The sequence below is a fragment of the Aptenodytes forsteri genome, unplaced genomic scaffold (assembly GCF_000699145.1).
Source record: "Aptenodytes forsteri isolate BGI_AS27 unplaced genomic scaffold, ASM69914v1 Scaffold57, whole genome shotgun sequence".
NCBI classification, from domain to species: domain Eukaryota; kingdom Metazoa; phylum Chordata; class Aves; order Sphenisciformes; family Spheniscidae; genus Aptenodytes; species Aptenodytes forsteri.
The window spans coordinates 2,845,515-2,865,540 of record NW_008796220.1 but is presented as its reverse complement, the minus strand read 5'-3'; the positions used below and the strand labels follow the sequence as shown (position 1 = coordinate 2,865,540).

The 20,026-nt window shown below is 38.8% G+C and overlaps 1 protein-coding gene across 1 annotated transcript in view; it reads right to left on the bottom strand.

The window, feature by feature from the left end:
- The window catches only part of CDC5L (cell division cycle 5 like), a 33,106-nt gene extending 15,415 nt beyond the window's left edge, over positions 1-17,691 (bottom strand). The window contains exons 1-13 of the mRNA XM_019474570.1: positions 17,592-17,691; positions 16,500-16,661; positions 15,490-15,617; positions 14,544-14,643; positions 14,067-14,285; positions 12,561-12,705; positions 12,248-12,436; positions 10,549-10,697; positions 7,771-7,933; positions 6,179-6,343; positions 4,496-4,576; positions 3,897-4,142; positions 985-1,182 (exon numbers count right to left, since the gene is read on the bottom strand). Coding sequence (XP_019330115.1) covers positions 985-1,182; positions 3,897-4,142; positions 4,496-4,576; positions 6,179-6,343; positions 7,771-7,933; positions 10,549-10,697; positions 12,248-12,436; positions 12,561-12,705; positions 14,067-14,285; positions 14,544-14,643; positions 15,490-15,617; positions 16,500-16,661; positions 17,592-17,671 — 2,025 coding nt within the window. The 5' untranslated portion in view covers positions 17,672-17,691. The remainder of the gene's footprint in view (positions 1-984; positions 1,183-3,896; positions 4,143-4,495; positions 4,577-6,178; positions 6,344-7,770; positions 7,934-10,548; positions 10,698-12,247; positions 12,437-12,560; positions 12,706-14,066; positions 14,286-14,543; positions 14,644-15,489; positions 15,618-16,499; positions 16,662-17,591) is intronic.
- Between the last annotated feature and the right edge of the window lie 2,335 nt (positions 17,692-20,026).

Below are 20,026 nucleotides of genomic sequence, written 5' to 3'. Positions count from 1 at the left end.
ACCTTACCAAATCTTAACGCCTTGTTGAGTTAAGGCCTGTGACTGTTGCATTTTGAATAAACCGATGCAAGCATGTTGACACTGGAGAATGCTGTACTGTACAACTCAGCAGAAGAAGATGTAGTTTCAGTTCTTGGTCCCTTAGTACCAGTGCCCTGCCATAGTACTCCAACTGCATGCAGATACATTGGTGAGATGTTGCTATCTGAACTCTGGTATTTTGTACTTGCGGAAAACATTAGTTATGCAAATACACAACAGCAAACTCGAAATTTCAGTTTAAAATGCACTCATAAGGAAGCCTACTATTTCCTGATAAAGTGGAATGGGATCACAAACATCCATTGTTCTCTTTTTTGGAGGGAATCACTGGAACTGGCAGAGGATGCCAGTCTGGCGAGAATTCAGGACTATCTGGACCTTCACGTATGTAACAGTCAATCAGAAACCAAATCTTAAGTTGGAAAGAGAACTTGAGAGGAGTTTTGGGACAGAGACTTTGTTTTTAAGCATCTTTCTCTGAAGTATCTCATACTGGCCACTATCAGGGACAAAGTACAAAACTGGAAAAATCAGGTATCTGATCTGCTAATAGCAGAGGTTAAGGAAACAGCAAAAAATCCACATGGAATTAAGAGAGAGCAGAACCTGACCTTCTCTCCAGTTGAGAATAAAGTGGGTGAGATGAGCAGTGTTACAGCTAATAGTGCAAAGAGAAACTGTGCGTGGGAATACTCCAGGGATATTTTAAGAAAAGAAGGAGGATGAGAGAAGGCGATTTAAACACCTCAAGAACATCTATGACTCCCTAGGAGAATTCCTCAATGATCTTTTCAAAGGAACCCCACCAAAAGACCTGAATGATTTATAAAGTAACTTGTAACTCTTACATAGCAAAAAGAAACAAAAACACACTGGAAGAAACTTAAAAAAAAAAAAAAAAAAAAAAGGCAGGTGCAAAAAGCAGAAAAAACTGACACTGACCTCAAGCCTCTTTTCAAGTGACTCTATCCTGTCTTTTTTGCTGGCCAAATTAGCTCTTGTGTAGCGGCTCTGTCCAGGCAGGTATAACACTTGGCTGTAACATTCTTCCCACACCTGGTTATAAGCTTCACTTGAGAGCTCTCCATGCCCCATTCCTTGCTTTACCACTTCCATCTCTTGTGCCAGTAGATCCTGTGCCTGTTGGAAATGATGAGAAATAAATTGCAGTTACAATACACAGGATACAAGAAAATTCCTCTTGTTTTCACTCCTTCAGCATGCAATTCACGGGGGTCAGTTTCTCTTTTCATACTAAAAGCTCACCATCAGGTTAAGCTAACTATGAAATCTAACACAGATGCTGTGGATTATAAATGAAACCCAGCCTAGAAGGCTACTCATAGCGCAACTATCCCTCATTTTATATAATTTGGCCAAACCTGACATCACTCCGCTGTAGCTAATGAAAGCTGTGGCACAGCTAGATACTTCATCTTGCTGCAGAAGAAAAGAGATAAAAGCAAGGACCTTGAGGGGAGGGAGAACTGTACAGACAGAAGCAGCTGTTCTATGAAACAAAAATCACTTTTCATTTCCTTTTGCTTGCCCTCCTCCACACAACCTGGAAAGTCAAACCCTAAACATTAACGGGTGAGCTGCATAAGCTCCATGGCAGGAAATACTACTCTGACTTTAACTAACACACATTCTGTTGCTAGAGAACTACTAGTGAGACATGAGCATTCTGCTGTTTCCAGTTTAGTTTACAAAGTAACTTACAGTGAACTGAAAAGACTCATGTTGTTCTCACAACTCTTAATATTTCTGACAAAGAGCCTGGCCCACAAAACTACACAGGCACCCAGGTTCTTCCGATTTTATTTGTAACTAAAAAACTAAAATATCTTTGCTGATCTGGACTTCACTGGTTATACGTGCATGTCTTCTCTTTCAACAGGATTTATACATGCGCCAGAAATTTCCATATCAGCAGTAGGTAACTCACTGCAAGCAGACGTATGTTCTATAATAGCATACTGCCCAGGAAGTAGTTCAGGTATCAACAGATAGATGATTCCAGGGATACCAGGGAAAGGAAAATTAATTACTTGTCCTCGATGGTCAAGACAGATAAAATAGGAGTACTCTAACCACACCTGACAAAGCTAAATCTTATACAGGTACACTTTCAATTAGCCTCTATTTGTACACTTAAGGCTGTTTAGTTGTGGCATGAAAACAGTTCCACAGCTTTAAGAGCTCAGCATACCATGCTAAGCACCACTCCTAATCCTTCCCGAAAGAGCACTACACATTAGGAAAAGAAAGGAGCATTTTATGAAGGGCTTTTAGTAGGAAGATGTTCTAAAAACAAATGAAGAAATAAAGGAAAACAAACAAGCCCCAGATGAGAGCACAGAGATAGGAAAACTTCCTGGTTTGAATTTAATTTTAGACAAAGAGGGAATATTACGCCTAATGTTAGAGAGCAAGCAGGAGCAAGGATGCAAAAAACTTCTGCCCATCACTTAGGAGACAAAATTTCCAGGGACTCTGAAGAAAGATTCCAGACAAAAACTACTGGACTGTGTAATAGTCTCTAAGGGAAGTGATAGAAAACCTAATTCTCGTTGCACTTCAAAACAACCAGAAAAAGCACTCAGAGAGTGTTCCTAAGGGAACAATCTGACACTGGCAGGGCAGTGAAATCATGACCTAACTGTATTTTCCATCTTTAGCTTCTCCTGCTCAGAAATCTTCCAGTATAATTTTTCATTTAACAGCAAATTGGAAGTACATACTGTTCAGTGTTTCTCAGTGTTTCTCATTTTAAGCTCTTGATTCATTGGTCAGATATGGTCAAAGAGATGGATTTAAAATCTGCTTGTATATCTTTAGAGTCACTTTAAGGTAATACCGGATTTAGGCGTAGAGATACCACAGCTATTGTCAGAACGCAAGTCTCAGATAGCAGGAGTCTGCATAAAACAGATGACTTGGTGGCACGTGATTTTGTCCTTTTCACTCTTTTTTTTTTTATTCCTGTAAGCATTTGGTCAAAGGTTACTGGCACAACTTCACAGGTGAAACTCTTTGAAAGGGCTAACCACAGCACTGTGTGTCTGAACTGTCTATCTGTCACTTGGCAGCAAAAGGCAACATCTGTAGCTGCTTAAACAAATGAACAATCCGAACCGGAACCCTTGGTACAGGACTGCTATTTAACTTGGGATTACAATGCAAAACAGGACAGAGTGCCCAGACAGCCTACTCATTTCATCCAGCAACAACCTAGTCTGCCTATTCAGCGCTTTTTAACCAGGTATGCTTTAAGATCAGTTGCCATAGCCCAGCAGGGTCTACACTAGCACAGCTCTGTTGGATCAAGCTTGACAAGCATAATTAAAGAACTCGATTTGCTGCTCAAAGTTGTAAGTTGGCTAAGACTGTCATATTTAGTCTGCACTCCTATGAAAAAAAAAATGCTTAGTAATTATGGATTAACAAGCTACACAGGCAGCAGAAGGTGGATATTACAGCTAGTTAAAGTCTCAATGATTTAACATCAATTTCCAGAAACAGCAAAGTAGAATTTGGTAACTGTTGGGGTATTATAGTTCCTACCCTTACTTAAAATGAGAAGCAATCACAACACATTCAAAATTGTATCTAAAAGACAATGTCTCTGGACAAATACAGCATCCTCATCATTCTGCTGAGTGCCTAGATTAACATTAGCTCCCAGAAAAGAGAACGTGCACTTAAATTATCCTTACAGCTTTTCATACAACCCTCTGGAGATCTCCCAACTAAATTCTGTGCAGGCTTGAATACACCTTTTTTTGCAAGATTACAGGACCATGACATAAGGAGACATTAGGTCACTAGTAATTAGGCCGTAAAATTCTCACCTTCTTGAGATCCTCTTTGGAGAACTTCTCATAAGGATTTTGTTCCAAGTAAGCCATATGTTCTGCATTGTTGCTTCCAAATCCTGGGCCTTTCCCCTTCTTACCACTAGGCTGTTCTCCAAATGGGTGGTGTAAAAGATCAAAATGAAGCATAGTAATCATCTCTTTCTTTATTAGCTCTTCACTTTTCTGCAAGTCTGTTAGAGGTGGTTCCACATTTAAGGGTCTCAGTATTGTTTCATTAACCTGGCGAGGAATAAGAAAAGTTCATAAACACCATACACAAAGACCACATTAAACATACATACTTCTACCTGAGCGTGAATTTTATAGATCAGCTAAACCATGCAGAACAGGTGCCAAAATGCCTTGCGGTGTGACACACACAGCAATCCGAACACCCAGTTGTGCTTTCATTTGTGCATATGAAATACCTCATGACAATTTTGCTGTGAAAAGTTTCCCGTAACGCTGATATCAGCATACTCAAATAAAGATTTCATTCTCTCATGATCTACCTAGACTGTATTTCCTCCTATAATGGCTAACACCTTTATTTCTATTTTTTTTCCTTAAAAGTTAATTTTGCTTCCACTTACTTCTGAGGGCCGTGGTAGATTCTTCTGAACAGCTTTGTGCATTCTCTTCAGTTCCTTTGCACGCTCTGCATCTCGGAGAGCCTAGACAAACAAGCTAAGTGTTACTCCAGCTACTGTAATACAATCAGTTTATTTCTACAAATGTATGTGATAGAAAAACTGATTGATTACTGCAGCAAAGATTCCTTAAAGTATAAAGACTTCATGTTATGAAGCCAGAGCCAAATAACAGGTCACTCTCTACGTGATGACATCATAATTTACTGCCTCTAAAGTAAACAGGAAGAGCACAGCAGACTAACTCTAAGAGGAGAGAGATGCTAAAAAGTCATTTCCAGCCATCAAATTCTCCTTCAGTCTCAACCCCAGCAGACTTCATTCTTTACAAATTTCTCCACATGAAGTTTGACATCTGCTCTGACTCACCAGACAGGAAATCCACCAGGAAAAGACAGACTCTATTTGTCCTCTTCTGTGACATAAAGTAACTACTTCACTAAAACAATACTTGTGAAAGTGTAAAGACATGAAATTTCTCCTTACATTCCACTTTCAGGAAATAAATAACATGAAAAGGCAGTGTTGTCTAAAACTTCAGGAACGATGACCAAGATCTTCCACGTTCTAATCCCAGCCTTGTCATGCCTTCATTTGAAAGGCAGGATGCTATTCTCTTGTATGGTATTACAACTCAAATTCTTTTCTCTATTCTACACACGTAAATTATCTGTATTTATGCAGACTTTTTTTGTGTGTGTGTATGCACGAGATGTGCATGTAAATGTATATAACATGTTCCTCCCCAAACGGGACATGCTAGGAATCAAATTCTGGGAAATGCTTATCATATTAGAAGATATCGGAGCATAGGATTTTTTTTTTTTTTTTAAATATTTTGTTCACTTGTCAAAGCACAGTCATTGGCAAAAACCCCACTGAACTCAAAAAAACATTTATTTGAAGGTATATAACAAAAACAGATTTGCATCACACAAATTAGGATAAGCAACAAATGGAAAAGAGACTGTTCTTATAAACAGAAAAATTTAAAGTGTCTCTAATTACTGGCTAGTACAGCTATTTAACCAGCAGAACTTAAGCTAACACTTTATCCAGCCTTCCTTGATTCTGAAAAAAACCCAAAACAACAGGGACCCATTCACAACTTGGCTGTCTGGGTAATCCTGTGGTACAAGTCATACAAAAGGGACCAATTCACTGCATGGCAGATTTCTATCTGTGTGCTACCAGCCTGCCTGAATTTGTATACACCTCTGTCTTACATTTCACAAACAGTAACTTTTAACCTTGAGAGAAAAACCTGAAACTGGGGGGGAAAAAAAAAAAAGAAAAAAAAAGGCACAATTCTCACGTGCTTAAAATCAAGCATGTACCTCTGTAGAAGAATGCTTTTAATTATATTTTTATCTTTTGGGGGTAGAGACTTCATCGTAGAAAATGAGGTGTGATACATAACCTTAACAAATTAAGAAAAGGATTCAGAGAGAAAACTGATTGAGCCTCTGTGTGTGTATATTCTGATGGCAGCACAGAAAACAGGTACGTTTTACTTTGTTATTCTGTAGAAGCTGTACCACTTCCGCTAAATGTGTATGAAACTATGGGAGCCATACAAGGAACATATTTTAAACAAAAGGCACTATCCACATCACACACACCTACCTGCTTGCGGGCATCTATATCAGCAGTATCTTCTACAAAGGCTTCATCTACTTCATGTTCCTCAAGTTCTTTTTCTGCATTTTCAGGTAAAACAATCTCAAAGTCGTTCTTTGGAGCAGGAAGGGCCATGAGCCCAAGGCGCAGGTGTTCACGAGACTCTCTCTCCTGTTGAAATAACAGTAAGATGTAATGCTTCTGAATTCATGCACTATGGTGCAATACAATCAAATTCCATTCATCTACATTAACAGCCATGAACAATACACAACTAATATCATCTGGCAATCTTAGTCTGCTACAAAGCCAACAGAAACAAAATCTTTGAATGGTCACGTTACTAATCTGGGCTGGCCTACAGACCACCACCCCAGAGTTTATGGACTACTAAGCACAGAAACTTTCCAATGCTAAAAAACAACACACAGCTTTCTTAAAGATAGCTAATGAAATCTTCAAACAGGCTGAAATACTCAAGTAAACCAACAGCATGGCACCTTCGCCTCCCAGTAGCTTCAGTACAACAGTGGAGATTCACATAAACGCCTTTCAAGAAACCGAAAATATGTGAAAATGTGTTCACACCAATGATGGACACAGGGGTATCTGCAAGCCTAACTGGAACTTTTTTTCTTGCAGTTGCTCACAAACCTGGGGATTGTGGCACAGTACGAAAATGAGACAAACAGCACCAGGTCTGGAAACCAGTGGAGTCCATCAGGAAATCGAAGCCCCAGTTTTCCTTCTAGCAGCAAAAAGTCTTTTTACTATAAAAAGGCTAAGACAGAACCAAAGTAAGTATAAGGACATCAAATAAACCTTGTCCTTCAAGCTAAGGGGAAACCTGAAATTCTGAACTTGAAGAGTTATTTTTGCGAGAAGAACATGCCAAAAACTTGAAGTGGATATCCTTAGCTAGCCCAAAAAGAAAAATTTCAATAGCTCTGGTGGGAGATACCCAAAGCCACAGCTAAGGCTGCAGAATCAGCCACATGAAAGGAGTTCCCAAGGTGCTACCTATTAGGTATATGCCCTTTTATACCATGTCTAATTGGCAGGGTACATCTGGCTGAATCTCCAAGAATGAAAACATCTGTTGCCAAAGGCGATGAAAGAATCTGGATGGGACTCAGATTACTGGAGATCTCAAAACCAAGTGCTCCTAATGGCAAAAATTAAACTCCTTTAGCTCAATGTTGTCAACAGGACAGACTGATGAAAAGGTCCTGTAGGTAAATCGGGAAGCCAAGATGATGAGGGATTTGAGGGCTGCGTAGGATTGCAAGAAAAATGAATCTTTCCTTGAGATATATTTCCTGCTCGGCTTCAAAGATACAAGTAGGACTGAAACCTAACTATGTCTTCTTTGATGAATAGCTTAGAGTGCTTGTACTGAGCGCACTGAAAGCCGTTCTAAGTGGCAAGATTTCTGTTCTTTCAAATAAAGATTTGATTTTTTCATGTGATGAGTACAGACCTGTAGACAAGTGGTAGAAATAACACTTGCTATAAAATAAAATTCTGTTCAGGAGATGAGAATTAAAAATCCTGAAAATTAATACAGCACCGATATCCACTTCTTATGTACTTCTTACCATTTGTTTTGCGTAAGATGGGTCACTGTAATCTGCCATTCCCTCTTCTGGGTTGATGTTCAATTTATCACGCAGTGGAGTTCTACCAGGAGTTGTACCAACCACAGGTTTAGGAGTTAGTCCTCCACGAGGAGTTAAGCCTTCTGGTCCATGAGAAGGTGTTCTAGAGGAAGTGCGGATACGGTAATTTTTTTTCCCCCAAAAAAAACCCTCTACTTGCAAAAGTATGAATGCTGCAAAAAGTTATGTAAATACTGTTAATAAATTCAATCTAGATTTTTTTCTTGGGAGGCAGTGAAACCATAACATGCAATTAGAAGAATCCAAAAAATAAATTGTTTAAACCCACCGAGGTGTAACCAAGTACCTGTCAAGCTGAAATCTAGGCATGTCACTATGTTAAGAGAAGTTTCAGGAACTACATCAACACAAACTCCCACTGTTACTTTTGAGAGAAGAGATTATCTAGTCACCAGGCACTATTCTGGGGTACAGTAATGAGGGTTTAATTGCAAGCTCTGATTTCCCTACCACCTGTGGCAAGTCATTCACTCTGAATTCATCTGGCTTAACAGTTGTCCCATCTTACAATTGAATGAATCACTCTGAAGATGCCTCTCTGCTTTCACTGATTATTGAAAGAGTAATTACATTACAACAATTACTTTTAAGCACCCAAGGTTAGGCAAGATGGATTAAGTCTTAGATTTTGTGGGCCTCAGTTGCTTCTTCTATAAACTGGGAAGAAGTATTGTTCTCTATCCCAATAACCTACTACATGAAAGGCGTGCGAACATTGTCTTGGATATAGTCACAAGTCTCCTGTTGCCAACTTATAATGAGGTTTCACATAGTGATGATAATAATAGTACTAATGAACTGATAAGACATCGTTAAATGTCTCAAAGAAAACAAGTTCAGGAAGGGGAAAAACTTTTAGGAAAAAAGCCTACATTATGGTACTCATCTACACTTACGTAAATATTTTCCGACAGCAATGACAAGTATGCGTGCTGTGGAGAATAACCCTGGCAGAGACAGACTGTACAAGATGATTTAATACATCATTTCCGCTACCAGTTACTGTAATTCTGTCGTGCCAGTAAGATGCCATAATGGTGGACAAACACAATTGTATATATGGCCTGAAACACACCTCTTTTAAGGGATACAACAGTGCCTTATTTACTGGGTACATCTGAGAGGCAAGTGATACTTTCCTCTTGCTTGAGGTTGTTCACAGATTTTCATGAATTCTCATTTAGTATAACAAATACAAGCAATAACATTTGCAGGATGACACCCACAAAAAACAGCAAAATGCATTTTTATGTTTTCAAATGAATGTTTCATAGCATGTATTTACTTTGTTGGTTACACTAGTAGAAAAAGTTTTATGCTGACGTTCCAGAAGAAGCAATTTCCAAGTAAGCAGGTTGTTTTCTTCTAGTTGTCTCAGTTCCATGCAGTGTTTAAAACCCTATTACAATTGTCAACGTAATACCTTTTAAGAAAATTCTTATAACTAGCATGTGAAAAACAAACAAAACAAAAAACCTAATGCAAGGCAACAACTTCCATAAAAACCTTGCATCAAAATATTACATATTTCATACCATCATAGGAAAAAAGGTGTACTTAAATTAAATATTTGCTCTTTTGGCCTAAATAATAAGATGATGACTCTGCTTCGCTACTCTGCCTCCTAAAAAGTTTTGGCTTCCGTTTATTTATTTTTAACCACTTAATGGATTTTTTTTTTTCCCCTCTCTGCTCAAGGTCTTGGATTTTCACACTGATAGAGCATTTCTGCAAGAAAGCCAAGTTGATACATAGGTACCATATTTACACGTGCAAATCTGAACTTCAGAAGCTAAAAAACCACCACAAACAAAAAAAGACCCAAGCAAGAAAATGAGAATGTCTTTACATTTTTTAATATAAAATAACCCAAATCAACAGCCAGATCACTCCAGGCCAACCTCTACATTCATTCTGCACCGCACTGACGCCAACAGATCTCTAGAAAAGGATTCATTTATGTAGATCCAATTAAAAGAGCAGGGCTTTTGCACACAGCTTTTAAACAAAATAAAGCTGCTTTTGAAAAGCTGCCATAAAGGTCCTTTTTATTTCATTCTCCACTTCTCCTACTAGCATGGTACAAGTAAAATTAGAATCTAAGTGGAAAAAATTGACAGACAAAATGTACCAAGTGTAATATATTTTAGCTGTATGGTATTTGGCATTTGTGGGATATATATTTATTCAGGACCCACTGTAAGAGTTAAACCAGCAATTCCATACTATTTAGATTGGCAATATAAGAAATATTTTATTTTGGATATATATGGCTTATAAAATATTTACTCCAGCTTTTCAAAAATTCAGTGGGTTTGGCTAAGGGACCTCCCACACCTTTGACTCAGAGGTAATACTTTGGAAAGGCTAGGGTCCACGTACAGAATGACGCTCCATCTTACTATTTATACTCCTGTATTACTTCAGTATAATTTATATTGCGCCAGACCACAGAGGACCTCATTTTGGACCAAAACACCAGTGAGCTATACACTGTACAAAGATGATGTGGCTGAGCTTGTGAAAGACATGGAGAAGGAGAAAGTTGTACAACAAGGGCTTGAAATAAAAGCAACTTAAAATTTGTTTTGAAGCACTGATAACCTACTACTTCACACATTGCAATCCGCTCCCTCCACCCACCTCCACTACATACTCGCCCAGTCAAGCACCCATTAGAAAATTAGTCTGCTTTACCTGAAGGGTGTGGAAAGCACAGTATTTGGAGTCTGAACAACCTGTTTCTGTGGTGTTACCCCCGAAAAGTCACTTTCATGCAAGGGAGTGTTAAGACCTCCTTTCAGGGGGGTATCCACATTTGTGAGAGCCATCAAATTCTGTGCTTCCTGTGTAACAGACAAGACATGCAGTACATCACTACGACTTTCAGAGTCACACTCTACTATACATGTGTAACAGATTCAGTAGCAGTAAGAACAGCTGAAGAGTTATTTGAATATCAATCAGTTAATGGAAAATGTTTAACACTTCTTAACTCCCATATACTAGTATTTACAAACCCTACTGTTCCACTAAAAGGGATTTTAATCTTTATTTCCAGTAAAATGTATTATAAATTGGAATTGCAAAAATGACTGGGTTACTTCATGTTTCAATTTCCTTCAGTTTGCCAGACTCCATAAATCTGCAAGATTTATTAGTGACTGAATACTCGAGTCATCCTAAGGATCCTGATTTTCAGAGAGAACAGCACACTTGCACTCTGAAATCCAACATCAATGAAGTTTATCCAAACTGCACTTCAAAGAGAATGTGTCCAAAAGAGATGCTCACTATTCAGATTTTTGGTCCGTGACTCAACTGGGGCTTTTATGAATACCCCCCTATTTTTTTTTTTTTTTAATTTCCTTTTTACAATGAAGAATTAAGGCACTCTGAAAATGAGCTGAGATAATGAAACCACTGCATATAGCAATTAACTTCACAGAAGACTACTAATCCATCTACAGAACTGTGTATATGCATAATACTGCAACATATGTGATGTCGGAGTACTCCATTTGAAGGTGAACGTGACCATCCCTGCAAACACTGCACAGAGACTTAGGTCATGATCTGTAGAGTCAGGAACTTTCTCTTTTCTCCTATCAACAGTTTTTGTTTCATGAAATACAGCTCATTATCAACACAGGGGTTTTTTTTGTTTTGTTTTGGGGTGGGGTTTTGGGGGTGGAGTTTTGTTTGTTTGTTTTACACACTAGCTGCGCTGATTTCATTTAGCCATTTCTCCACACTCAACAAAACATTACCCAACACTACCAGTTTTTGAAAGAACCTAGACACTCACAATCAGTGCAACACAAATATAATTCAGGGGTTGCAAAGGTAGGTTTTTGATAATCTTTGTCTTAAGTGGTTTTAAGCCAATAAAGTGCTAGGAAAATATTCTTGCATTGTTGCAGTTAGTTACTTCTTGTTAACTGAAATAAAAGCTGAACAGCAAAACTGAGTAGGAAACAACATAAAAGACATTGTTTTAAGGACACGAACACCATATACATCTTCGACACTGAGAGGTACCCAAGACAAGGGGAAATTATGTAAGACACCAGGACAATGGTTAATGCTAAAAGTTGCACGCAATATATAATAAAAAAAAAAAAAAGTATCATAGTGTTTTGTAGCACGGTGACAACTGATCAGATGGAAGTGGATCTGCTGCTACGCTTTTCAGTGTGTCCTGGAGATCATGTGACAACTGATCAGATGGAAGTGGATCTGCTTCTAAGCTTTTCAGTGTGTCCTGGAGATCATGTGCCAGTTCAAACCCCAGTACTGCATATAACCTAACGAATGTTTCTATGGTACTTACACCTTCTATTCAGCTGACTACTGCACTAAAGCTAAAAGCCCATTCTGTACATTTATACGCTACCTGCAGGATCCTGTCTTGTGCTGCCGGAGTTTTGGGAGTCCTTAGTGCTATGCTGTTGTTGGTCACATTATATTCCGACAGAAGAGTGCTGGAAGCTGAGTTTGTAATTCCAGATTCCTCAGCAGTCTGGCGTGCAATCTCACTTGCCTGGCCTACTTTTACAACTTCTTCAAGTTCTGTATCAGATATCTTCAAAAGAGAAAATTTCAAGGCATAGTAAGAGAAAATACAACCATGAGATCCACTTGATAAAACAGAAATCATTGATTGGCATTGGCCTTGTAAGTTGTTTATTGATCAATGAACAGCTTACCTGAGGAGCTGGAAGCACTAGTTTACTTCTTTTTTTGGTAAATTCTGACACTCCGCTGGTCTGTAGAATAGCTGAAGGCAAGTCTGACTCTTTTTTCCGTTTCATATGTTGTTTGTCTTTTTTGCGCTCTCTTCCCTCCCTTTCACTGTCATTATGGGTAAGAGAATCATTTTAGAACACACAGAACAGCCACAAAGTAAAACAAACAAGCAAAGAGCAAAAAGCCTGTACATTAATCAAAAAGTTGGATAAGCTGAAATAAAACACGTTGCAGGAAGAGTGAACCACCTTGTGGTGCAGAAGTGATTAGATATGGTCTGCAGATCTTGCAGCAGAATCTACAACAAGGCAGTGTAATGCTTCTAAATTATGGAGTTAAGCAACAGGTGGTTGCTTCAGCTACAATCAACACGGTCACTGGAGCAAGAAAAAAATGTCAGTCCAAGAATTCACATAGCAAGAATCAGAGGGTGTGAACAGTCCCTTTTTCTCCAGCAGCTGCTAAGGGAAGACGAACATTTTCTGTGGGATACGGGAAACAATTTCTCTTCAGTATTTAATAAAAATGGTATTTACTTCAAACAGCAATGGAGTCAGCCTGTGAAATCGTAAGCTTCAGTTTGAAGCTCCTGCCAGACCCTCTGAACTAAGAGCCATATAGAAATGATCAATTAGATGACAAGCTAATAAACCAAATCATATGTATTACTGGACCTACTCTCTCAGTAAAAAGCAGTTGGCAGAAGTAGTGGGAAATGCAATTGTACAATTAAATATGTGCCATACTGCTCATGATGAAGATGGGCATTTAATTTTTCAACTGCATGTTTTGGGATTTTTTGGGGGGAGGGGGAGAAATTAAGCATTTAAGGAGATTCTACTTAAGCACGATTCCACCAAAAGTAATACTACAAGAAGTAAAATCTACTCCTGTAAGCAATCTTCATAACGGGAAATGCAATTGTACAATTAAATATGTGCCATACTGCTCATGATGAAGATGGGCATTTAATTTTTCAACTGCATGTTTTGGGATTTTTTGGGGGGAGGGGGAGAAATTAAGCATTTAAGGAGATTCTACTTAAGCACGATTCCACCAAAAGTAATACTACAAGAAGTAAAATCTACTCCTGTAAGCAATCTTCATAATGTTATTACTTGGAGAATGGACTGCAAATACACAAGCAAATCTACTCCTAAAAGAAAATGAACCTCAAAAAACTTAAGATTTCCATTGAAAGAGCAAGAATGTGCATGAGGAACTTTATTCTCATGGAAAAAAGGTCAACTAGACCTTTTAGAAAGATAAAAAGCACAGGAAACTGAAAAGGCAGAAGCAACCTGCACTAGTATCCGTCCCATGGAAAATACAACTCCTGCCCACATTATATTTCAGACATTTCCAGGACTTAACACTGGTTTTTTTTTAATATATATTTTTTTATATATATATATTTTTTTTTTTTTTAAATATTCTGTTCCCTCCTTAGTGTAACACACACTTACGATCTTAATTCTCCATCTAAGTCTTGCTGACGTAGCTTCCTGAAATCTGCATCCAGGGACTGGTAGTTTTCCTCCGATGTATCGTAAAAACCAGGGGCAGGCTTCTTTTCAAATGGAATTTCTGCATTATAATCCACACCTCTCTTCTTTTTTCTTTTCTTCTGGATCTCAATTCCAGCAGCCCGAAGTTCTCGTCTTTTCTGGAGAGCAGCAAGCCGTCTGAAGAAACAGTAACACTACGTGATTTAAAGTGCAGACCCATAGGTGGCTCCTGTATCCTAAGATCTGGTACTATAATCAGTTGCTGCTGAGATAGGGCTGCACATATTTAAACAACAAGAATGAAGCTCTTGTCACAACTGACTATCCAATAGTCTGATTCTTCAATGACTTAAGGCTGTGCCTGACTTTATGCATTGTAAATGCTCCAGAGTCAACAAAAGCAGTCCCAGTATATGAAACTAAGCATAAGTTTACCTAGCTTCTTCCAGCTGCTTCTCTCTTGCTTTTCTTTTGGCCTTCTTTCCCTGTGTATTAGCCAGACGAGCTCTAGCTTCAGACAGCATTTCAAGTTCATCTACAATAGTACAGATAAACACAGCTATGAATTTGCACTTAAAGATGGGAGTAAGGGAAAAAGTGACATTAAGATAAGAAAGCAATCTTTAAAAGCTGAACGAATCCATGTTTTCACAGGCATTCTGCATTATCGCTAAACTAGTTTTCTCCAAGTTGCTCCAACGTATTTTCCACATCACTGGCCAGATGAAAAGACTTTGAGAAAAAAATGCCTAATGTTGAAAATAATTCAACTACTATCTACAGCAAATCAAAATATCTACATAAAGAGGCAAACTGACCACAGTAATGAAACCATAATTTCATTTACATCTTCATCTGAGAGTACTATATTAGAGAACTCGTTACTTTCATTTACATCCAGATCCAAGAGAGCTATATTTGTGAACCTGTGACTGTTCAAAACCACCGTTGGTCCATTCATGGAATTTTAGCAATGTTCATTTTTTAGTTCATAACATTGCTATGTGCAAGGAAAAAGAAGTCATGTAGTCCTCCTGTACTTCAGCATGGATTCATCTGGGAGGTCTGAGCCGATGGGAAGAGATGAAGATACAGAAATATGAATGCAAACAAGCAGACCAGTCGTTAAAGCAAAGAACAGTCAGTCATGGTAAGAAATGATGAAGACAGGTTAGAGGGCAAAAAACACATCAAGGAAAGGAAAAGAAAACTAGAAAAGTATAACTGACTGGCCAGATACAGAAATGAGACAAAACCTGTGAGAAAAAATGATCAGGGGGCGGAGAAAAAGAGACAAAAGAAATCCAGGGTACAGAGGCTGTGTAAAAAGAAAAACCAAAGAGAACATATTTCTACAAAAACAGTCAAACTCCTATCCTACCTTCATCCATGTCAATAGGATCTGGCCTGGCTGGTTTGGTTTCTGGATTTGGATCAATTTCTCCAGGTTTAAGTTTCCGAGGATCATCAGCAGTTTCTTCCTCATTGTCTCTCTGAGCAGCTTTGTCCCTAAAAACACATTGTATGTATGTCACAACTGGCTCTCTGTTTTCCCCCAGGCTCACAATAACCATCCCTTAAATGTCCCCAAAGACTGATCAAAAAAGTAACCTCGTACTATGTACCGTGTATTAAACTTGTTACACATTTACTGCAGAAAAGATTCATGAACATGGTACAGTTACACAATCTTAAATCAGACAAGAGAAAGAAGCCAACATAGTATTACATTACAACAATAAAATATTATATAAAATAAAATATTGACAAATCTAATAGTAGAGAACTCTCCTCGGGTAATCTTTAACAGTAAGGACAAGAATTCAAGCAGTGTGAAAATGAACAATTGAGCTTCCCATTATGCTTTCATACTGAACCAATCACACCACAATTAAGAAAGCTCACAAGGGAAAACAACACTTTCTTTCTCTTCTCACGGCCTAAAGAAACCCTCTGTAGCACAGAGGGTGCAGCTGACGGCTGCACATTTAGACATTTCAACATGTGTTTTTGTCTGTCTTTTTTCTTCTCTCTCACACACCCACTCATGCCAATAACCCAGTTTCAATATTTCAATTTCAATACCCAAATAAACCTGAAATGGAAGCCCATAAAAAGCATCAATCTTGACACTCCTCTAGCCAGAACGACCAGAAGCAAGAAAATATACACCTATCTCTATTCAATCCTGCTCTCCAGGTTCCAGAAGCTTCTTCTTTCAAGGTACATACATCGACTGAAAAGAACGAGTCCTTAAGGATTTGCTTACAAAAGGACTCGGTCAACTTGAAACCACCATACTTCAGCACCATGGGAGAAGGGAATTACACATCTCTACAACAAACTCTGCACATTTTCCTGGTATGCACCTCTAGCAAATCAGTAACTCACAGCAGAAATTCATAGTGTTCCAAACACTGTGCAGCAGTTCTCCCAATAATTGGGGCAATGGTTCTCCACTGGGTTGGCATTAGCTTGGCCAGGTGCAACAGTTTCTCCTCCTCCTCCCGTGACCACTCCGTCTTTTTGATGCTCGGGTCTAGCCATTCGTACCTGTTAAAAAGTAAAAAAATTAAGGACGACAGATCTAAGCTATCCATTGATTTGTCTTGAATTAATTCAGAACAGTATTTACCCGAATCATCACAATGAGATTTCAAAACCTTGTCATCCAAATTTCATACAAGTTTTTTCTGCACAAAAGGATGTTACTCCAGAGTATTTTTATGACATATGTATTTAAGCTTTAAAATGTATTAGTTATCCACCACTTTTCATACAGATATTGCCTCTTCTTCCTTTCCCCATCTCTATTCTGCCAAAGTAAGGAGTCACAAAATTAATCCAGAAAAAGAAAAGTAAAAATTGCAACAAACAAAGGTACCAGAAATGGTAAACTTGTTTGGTCTGGATCCTTCAACAATTATCTCACTAATCTTTAACTGTGCCAGTACTGTTACCTTTATACAGAAGTATTCTAATAAATATGTGCAGTTCAGTACTTGAGAAACTAAGTCTGATTCTCAAACAGATTCATGCTGTGTGTATTTGCATTAGTTTTAAGCTTCTATTTTTTTTATATAAAATGAAATTCCACAGTGCAATTTCTGAACATTTATCCTCAAGCCAAACTCTCATTATGAAAAATTAGAAAATTATCTGTAAGAGGGATTAATATCGTAAAATTTTACTTCATTGGTAACACTCACTGATTAAAAATGTGTAAATACAGTGAAAAAAAATCATGCACACAATTTTAAGTGATCCTGCATTTGCTAACACTGCAGTCACTGACAAAGGGAACATTTGGCTACTTTTGTTCAACTACTTTTAAGCAATAGGAATTCGAAATATCCGCAACAGCAGAAATCAAAACAATCTTAAAACCATTGTTCCTCTGTGGACATAAAATAATCTGTGATAATTTCTAAATTCCCACTAATTATGAATCTCATATTCCCAGATGTGGCACTTCTCACTTACCATCTGGCTTTGCACTGCTTTGCTGATTTTCTGTGCAATAAAGAAGCAATACGAGACCACTGGTTTTTGCCATATTTCATCACAGCTGCTTTCAGAATTTCATCCTTAAAAAAAAATAAAAAAATAATACTGTTATGGATCACGAGAACTCGCAAGAGAAAGTTTGAGCTCAAGCAGAGGAGAACATGGTGGATTTCATCTAATGGGCTGACCCAGTGGAAACAGCACAGCACTGCTGATTCTTTTCCACATTTTCTTCTCAAGATGAATGAGGTTTTGTATTTCAAAGGCCAATGAAATCAATAAAGATTAAATGAAAAAGATAAGTGATGATTATTGTGGCCTATTTCACAGATCTGACAGAACTTCAAAAACAATTACTTTCAATGCTCTCTAATGCACAGTTTTTAAAGGTTCTGTATGTCTTCCTTGAAGAACAGAAATAAAGAGGCAGGGAAGTGTTTCTCTAGTAATGAAACAACATTTGGAAAACTAAAATAAAATTGATAGATACCTCTGGGTGGCATGTTTTAAATAATACCATAAAATTATTCTTTTTTTGTTTTTTGCATATATTAATGCAAATGGAATATTTACCTATCAAAGGAATGTGCTGTTAAAAAAAACCTATCACAAAAATAAAGGAACTTTATAGTAAGTTTTTCTTTAACAAGTAAATCTTAAAATTAATCTCTTTAATGTTCAGAATGTAACATCCGAAAGTGCTGATCCCAAAGCTTATAAACTTGGGGGGGGAGAGGGGAATGTAATGCATTCAGCTTGGGAGCCAGGTTGTTCATATACATCAAAGTGTGCACTGAGATTTGATCAAAAGCTAGAAGTCCTATCAATTGTCTGTCAATCCATCCATCAATCCCTCTCTCCCCTCCCCCCAGGGTTCGTTATTTCTGGTTTCCTCATGGGTCAGAAGGTGTTATTTTAAATGCATCAAAGCTATTCTTGCAGCCTCGTCAACCACAGACGTTCCTCTTCCGTATCCAGTAAGTACTTGTAGTTGTGTCCAGAACCTGTTCAGCTGTACCGTGCAGATGCTAGTCATCAAGGACAGACACTCCATATAGCACAGACATCTCTCAGAGCGCACAGCAGCTTTAACTGTAAGCTGATGATGAGCTTTGGCTTGAGCTGCTACAGGAAACAATTCATGTAATTTCTATTAAGAAAATAAATAATAAATCCCCTCTTGTTTTTTAAAATTTACTTAGTGTTATTGGCATGCAGTAGCCATACCGATGACATTAGCAGGCTTTTTTGCAAGTAATGGGTCCTCTTCCTAATGACCTGATATCAACTGGTGCCACTTTCTGTAATTTTAATGTTGTATGTATAATCAAAATGTTAATAAAAAAAATAGCACCAAAGAGAGCTATTTCATCTCTGGTACACAAAAATGGGTGAAACAACCATCTATTTAACCCACTGCTGTTTCTCTTAACAGTCACCAAAATTAGTCAATTATGGAAGACCATAAGAACAGGGTAAGCACACGGTGGTTCTTCCCATCCCCTGCCGACCTCTAATTTAGCAGCCTCCTGGCACATAGCCGATATGTCACAACTGGTTAAAAGCACATGCAGTGCACAATACTTTTCCGTTATTTTTTCCTCACTGCTTTTTGGAACTATGTACATGCCTAGTGTTCACAGTATACAGCGGCAGAGTTCTGGATTTTACAGTGTCAGGTACCTCCTTTTGCTTTAAACATGCCGCCTAATAAAACTGACATCCTTGATTTCTCGTGTTAGTATTTTCCTTTTCACGATCACTTGCAGTTCTGAAGGCATGTGACGGCAAAAATGGGAGAGTGTGGTGGGGTTTTTTTTGCCCTTTTTTGAACGGCATATGAATTTCTGTGTACAAAACCCTTCGGGCTGCAGATGAAGAGCCCGTAAACATCTCCACCGTTTCCACATTTGGAAGGTTCTTCAAAGGCAAGACGTTCCAGCTCCCTCATACCCCTAAAGAATAAGAACGCTGCCTACGCAGTATAAGACACACTCCAGCCTACGAAAGGGACCTCTCCGAGGACAGCACTGCCCATGCATCCCCTCCAGCTGCTGCGGGGACGGTTTCCCCGGGGATGGGGGTGAAGGACACGACACAGGCGTGGCTGAGCTTCCTGTCCTCCCCAACACGCAGCCTTCAGGAGAGACAACACCGACTTGACCTCTGCCCACTGGGACGGGGGGGGAGGGGGGCGAGGAGAAAGGTCCAGGCTGCTGAGGAATCAAGCCCACCAGAGCCACAGTGCCTGCAGAGGCCTAACCCTCTACGTCCCCCGCCACAGCGGGCCCAGGAAGGCCCCGATCTGCCCCCACCTCCGCACTGTTACGAGACACCCCACTACGCGAACCCCCTGCGCATGCGTGCCACGACCCCTCCTCCGGCGCCTGCGCACTAGCGCAGGATACCCC